The following is a 5,672-nucleotide window of genomic DNA, read 5'->3' as shown; positions in this document are numbered from 1 at the left end:
ACACACACACACACACACACACACACACACACACACACACACACACACACACACACACACACACACACAAACAAAAGGAAATAGAGTTGAAAAGAAAACCAAAGGCGAGCTGGCAGTTAATTGAGTTTTGAGAAACAAAAGGAGAAGGAAGGACAGCGAGGAGGGTGTGGGGTGTGTGCGTGGGGGGCATCATCAGAATCGAGGGAGGAATAGGAGACATCAAGCCTAAATCAATACAAATGCAATGGAGCTGACGACGCTGGAAAAACAGATAGCACACGGCGGGCTTAAAGCCAAATCATCTGATTCATGATGAGGCACAAACACACTCCGAAACACACACACACACACACACACACACACACACACACACACACAGATCTATCACAGCTGATCCAGAACAGGAACATCAGAACTCAGACTGAACCCGGGTCAAACGGAACAACATGTGCAGGACTGATGGGTTCTTGAAGGGACCTGTTCATTGGTTCTGGTTCTGGTCCTGCAGGTACCAGCAGCATCCTGGCGGGGGCGCTGTTGGCAGCGGTCTACAGATGTACGGGTCGGACCTACGACACGGACTCCCTGATCCACGGAGTCCTGTACCTGGAGCAGATCCTGACCACAGGTCTGCAGGGTCCTCCTTCCTCTTCATCTTCCTCCTCCTCCTCTTCATCCTCTTCCTCCTCCTGCAGGTGGGGGCTGGCAGGACCAGGTGGGCGGTCTTGTGGGTGGAGTCAAAGTGGGTCGTTCCCGGGCGGTCCTGCCCCTGCAGGTGGAGGTGGACCACCTGAGTCCTCCTCAGGACTTCCTGGAGTCTCTGCAGCAGCACCTCCTGCTGGTCTACACGGGGAAGACCCGCCTGGCCCGGAACCTGCTCCAGGTCCGGTACCGCCCGGCTCCTCTCTAACAGAACCTTTTTTTACTTTAGTTTTAACGACGGTGTGTGAGATGATGTTTGGATCAGAACCAGACCCGGGTCTCGGTGCTGGACCCTGATGATGTTCTGTCCCTGCAGGACGTGGTCCGCAGCTGGTACAGCCGCCTGCCGGCCATGGTTCTGAACGTCCAGCAGCTGGTGTCCAACTCTGAGGAGTGTGCCCGAGCGTGTTCAGAGGGTGGGTTTGACCAGGTCCAGAACCAGAACCAGGACCAGGACCTGCTCACAGCTGGAGGCTTTAACCCTTCTCGCTCCCCTGCAGGTTCTCTGGTGGACCTGGGTCGGTGTTTGGACCGCTCGTGGCAGCAGAAGAAGCTGATGGCGCCGGGCTGCGAGCCGGCCTCGGTCCGAGTCCTGATGGAGGCTCTGAGACCGCTGGTCCTGGGTCAGAGCCTGGCCGGTGCCGGGGGGGGCGGCTTCCTGTACCTGCTGACCCGGGAGCCCCGGCAGCAGGAGGCGGTTCTGCAGGTTCTGCACAGAACACCGGTGAGATTCAGGTCCAGATATTACAGCCCGACACGTATCAGGGCTCAGATTTATCAAACCGTGCGTACGCAAGCTTTATAAATCTGAGCCCAGAACCTGGTACTTCCAGGGTACGCATCGGGCCGCATCATGATTAAACTAAAAACCAGAACCAAGTGGACCTGCTGGATCCGTCTGAGACGTCCCATCACACTGAGCGGTTTTGTTTCAGGGTCTGGGGGACGTCAGCGTTCACTCCGTGGAGCTGGACTCTGAGGGGCTCACCGTCCTGAACCCAAACACCGGGACCTGAAGAGTTCTGGTTCCTGAGGCCCGACAGGATTTCAGCTGTGATGAAGTCTGATGATCGTTAGAATCAATCAAATGTTTTTCTGTTTTAATAAAAATAACTTTGATTCATAAGAACCAGTGTTGTATAAAGTACCACAAAGTGATACTTGAATAAAAGTACAAGTATCTTATCATGAAAAAACTTTGGTAAAAGTTAAAGTCTCCTTTAGGAATATTACTAGAGTAAAAGTACAAGTATTTTACCAAAAATACTTTGGTAAAAGTTAAAGTCTCCTTTAGGAATATTACTTGAGTAAAAGTCTTAAAGTATGTGATATTTGTTGTACTTAATAAAAGTCAAAGTAACAATTTAAAATGAGCAGTTAGATTTTCTGTAAGGACATTTATTAGGAGGTGACCTCCCCAAAACATACTTTTTTCTAAAGTCTGTGATGGACTGAGTACAATGTGGTGTCAGGATGGTAAATATTTATACTTCTCATCCAACTACAATTAAATCCACTCTTTCCAGGAGGAACAGTTTATCAGGATAATAGTTTTTTACAATATTGAGCCGAAATTAAAGGAGTAACAACTTTCTACTTCTTGTTTTAATATATAAGCAGTAGAAGTAAAAAGTAGGATGAAAAATAATAATTCAAGTAAAGTACAGATACCCAAATTCTACTTAAGTACAGTAACAAAGTATTTGTACTTAGTTCGGGGTTCCTACAGCTTAAGGCACGATATATTTCAGACTAATGCCACTTAAAATGAAATTTAAGACCAACTTGGTCTTAAATAAACAATAAACAAATGGAATAAAACCGACAATTTTATCCAAATGTTTATTTTAACACAGAACAACCAGCATTAGAAGCATTTATTAAATAATCTTTAAAAATAAATAAATGTTACCAATTATTTTAATATTTGAGACAAATTAAAATCATCCTTAATCCTTGTTTTAACATTTTTAAGACCTCTGAAAGATTGATTTAAGACATTTTAAGGCTAATTAAAGCAGGAACCCTGTTAGTTATTTACAACTCTGATAAGAACTGATCAAAGACTCAGAACTGATACTTTATTGATGATTGGTTCATACTGAGCTGGAGGTTTTTCTGTCAAACATTAAAGTTCTGTTTTTCTCCACATCCTGAATCAAAGCTGAGACTCTAATAAAAACACGTGAAGTATGAAAAGTTTGTGTTCAGAGAGAAGGTTCTGGAGTCCGGCAGGAGCAGCTGCAGGAAAGCTCCTGCTCAAAGATCAAACTTTTCTTCACAGATGAGGTGTCCGTTCTCCTCGTAGTCCTCCCGGGTCACCAGCATCTCATCGTAGTCCGGACTGTGAGCCAGCAGCTTCCCGCCCTCCCACGAGTAACAGACCGGACTGAAAACCAGGCACAGCTTTTATTATCCGACCCGAACAAACAGAACCACCAGAACCGGCTCTCGTCTCTTACTTTGAAGGTAGAAGCACCGACACCGGGAGGTGGGCGGGGACGAGGCATCGGAGCTCCGCCTCCAGACGTTCTCTGAAGCCTGGAAACAACGTGTTCCCTCCGGTCAGAACAATGTTCTGGTAGAGGTGAGGCTGCATGTCTGATGGAAGGAAAATACGACAGGTTTTAGTTCTTCTCATTTAAAACTTTATTACAAATGTTTTAAAGTCTGAACATTAAAACATTTTTAAACAGAAGCTCCTATTTATTTATTTTTTCCACCTTTATATTAAAAAAAGAAGAAGAATACAGGATACTGGATATTTAATAATCACATGAAGGGTTACACCAACTGGATTGATGTAACTAAATGAAAGAAAAAGTGTAAAATATTGTATTACTTTCTGTAATTAGATGAAACTCATTTTCTTCATGTTATTTATAAATAAATAAAAAAATTTAATTAAAAAAACAGAAGTTCCGCCCACTGAATGATGTCAGAGAAACCATAATGCTGCAGAACCTCCTCTGATGCAGGGTTATTATAGTTCACTAAAACTAACTAAATAACAAAAAATGAAATTGAAAAAGCATTTCAGTTAACAAAAATAAATAAAAACTGTAATAAAATGAAAAAACAACAAAACTAAAACTGTATAATCTTTTTACAAAACTAAAACTAAGCATTAAAAATGCAATAATAACTAATAAAAACCAACAAATCCACTAAAAACTAATTAAAACTGAATTAGAAAAAAAGTCACAACAAAATAAAACTAAACTATAATGAAACATATAAAACTATTAGAACCTTGGTCTGAAGGAGGTCCAGTCTGGTTTCAGACCATCAGAACTGGTTTTGTTTTTGGTTTCTGAGGAACGAACCTTCAGGCAGAGACTGGACCGAGTCCACGATGGCCTCAGGAAGTCCCATCTCCTGGATGCCGATGTCCGACGGGTGGAAGAGCATCTCAGGAACGGCGAAGCGCTCGTTGGCCAACCTCAGGATCTGCTCACCTGTCTTATACTTTCCACTGAAGACCACCTCTTCCTGTGGCTGGAGGACAGAGACCAGAGGAGGACAGAGACCAGAGGAGGACATGAGGAACCAGGTCTTTGGGTGTCTTGAGGGCCAGCAGGACCAGGTGGTCTCACCTTACAGAAACCTTTTTTGATGGAGCTGAAGTCTGGAAGAACGTAGTCCCTCATCAGGGTGTTGTCCTCGCTCTTCAACCTGAAGGACAGAAAGAAAAGACAGACGTCCTGTCAGGACAGTCCCCCTCCTCTGAGCAGCAGAGGACAGTCTGTGTGTCTTACTGAGCCGTCTCCATGTCCCTGTAGAAGTTCTGAGACACGTAGCAGACGTCCTCTTTGACCTGGTTGATGACGTACGTCTCGTCCATCACGTGAAGCTGCCTGGAGACGATCAGAGTTAGAGGACAGGACAGAGGACAGAGGGGACGAAGGACACAGAGGACAGGACAGAGGACACAGAGGACAGAGGGGACGAAGGACAAGCTGAAGACAACACAAACCTGTATGAGATGATCTCCTTCAGATGATTGGTCAGAAGTTTTCCTCCAACGTTGATCCTGAAACAAACCAACAGACAGCTGTTAGTGATGAAGATGATGATGATGAAGATGATGATGTCACTTCCTCTGACCTGCGGATGCCCTCCTTCAGTTTCTTGCTGCGACAGTAGGGGGCGACGTGGGTGAAGGAGAACCCAGAGTCCACCACCAGGCAGCAGAGCTCCGAGTGCTCTGAGTGGAAGAAGTGATGAGAGCTGAGAGAGCCGGCTGCAGAGAGACAGGTCAGAGACAGGTCAGAGACAGGTCAGTGACAGGTCAGAGACATGTAAGAGAGACAGGTCAGTGACAGGTCAGAGACAGGTCAGAGACAGGTCAGAGAGACAGGTCAGTGACAGGTCAGAGACAGGTCAGAGACAGGTCAGTGACAGGTCAGAGACAGGTCAGTGACAGGTCAGAGACATGTAAGAGAGACAGGTCAGTGACAGGTCAGAGACAGATCAGTGACAGGTCAGAGAGACAGGTCAGTGACAGGTCAGAGAGACAGGTCAGAGAGACAGGTCAGAGAGACAGGTCACAGACAGGTCAGAGACAGGTCAGAGACAGGTCAGTGACAGGTCAGAGAGACAGGTCAGTGACAGGTCACAGACAGGTCAGAGACAGGTCAGAGACAGGTCACAGACAGGTCAGAGACAGGTCAGAGACAGGTCAGTGACAGGTCAGAGAGACAGGTCAGTGACAGGTCAGAGACAGGTCAGTGACAGGTCAGTGACAGGTCAGAGACAGGTCAGAGACAGGTCAGTGACAGGTCAGAGACAGGTCAGTGACAGGTCAGAGAGACAGGTCAGAGACAGGTCAGAGACAGACAGGTCAGAGACAGACAGGTCAGAGACAGGTCAGAGACAGACAGGTCAGAGACAGACAGGTCAGAGACAGGCAGGTCAGAGACAGGTCAGAGACAGACAGGTCAGAGACAGACAGGTCAGAGACAGACAGG

The 5,672-nt window shown here is 46.3% G+C and overlaps 2 protein-coding genes across 2 annotated transcripts in view; one reads left to right on the top strand and one right to left on the bottom strand.

Annotated features, from left to right (window-relative positions):
- The window catches only part of fcsk (fucose kinase), a gene marked incomplete in the record, with an annotated part of 11,142 nt that extends 9,311 nt beyond the window's left edge, over window positions 1-1,831 (top strand). The window contains 5 exon segments of the mRNA XM_014022985.1: window positions 509-628; window positions 696-883; window positions 1,019-1,118; window positions 1,203-1,426; window positions 1,638-1,831. Coding sequence (XP_013878439.1) covers window positions 509-628; window positions 696-883; window positions 1,019-1,118; window positions 1,203-1,426; window positions 1,638-1,718 — 713 coding nt within the window.
- Window positions 1,832-2,761: 930 nt separating this feature from the next.
- actr6 (actin related protein 6) overlaps window positions 2,762-5,672 on the bottom strand; it is an 11,096-nt gene continuing 8,185 nt past the window's right edge. Inside the window, exons 5-11 of the mRNA XM_014022984.1 lie at window positions 4,810-4,945; window positions 4,679-4,735; window positions 4,461-4,559; window positions 4,299-4,377; window positions 4,029-4,200; window positions 3,165-3,303; window positions 2,762-3,091 (exon numbers count right to left, since the gene is read on the bottom strand). Coding sequence (XP_013878438.1) covers window positions 2,962-3,091; window positions 3,165-3,303; window positions 4,029-4,200; window positions 4,299-4,377; window positions 4,461-4,559; window positions 4,679-4,735; window positions 4,810-4,945 — 812 coding nt within the window. The 3' untranslated portion in view covers window positions 2,762-2,961. The remainder of the gene's footprint in view (window positions 3,092-3,164; window positions 3,304-4,028; window positions 4,201-4,298; window positions 4,378-4,460; window positions 4,560-4,678; window positions 4,736-4,809; window positions 4,946-5,672) is intronic.

Source organism: Austrofundulus limnaeus, unplaced genomic scaffold (assembly GCF_001266775.1).
Source record: "Austrofundulus limnaeus strain Quisiro unplaced genomic scaffold, Austrofundulus_limnaeus-1.0 Scaffold353, whole genome shotgun sequence".
Lineage (NCBI taxonomy): Eukaryota > Metazoa > Chordata > Actinopteri > Cyprinodontiformes > Rivulidae > Austrofundulus > Austrofundulus limnaeus.
The sequence above is the reverse complement of the archived record's forward strand: the minus strand, read 5'-3'. Positions and strand labels throughout refer to the sequence as shown.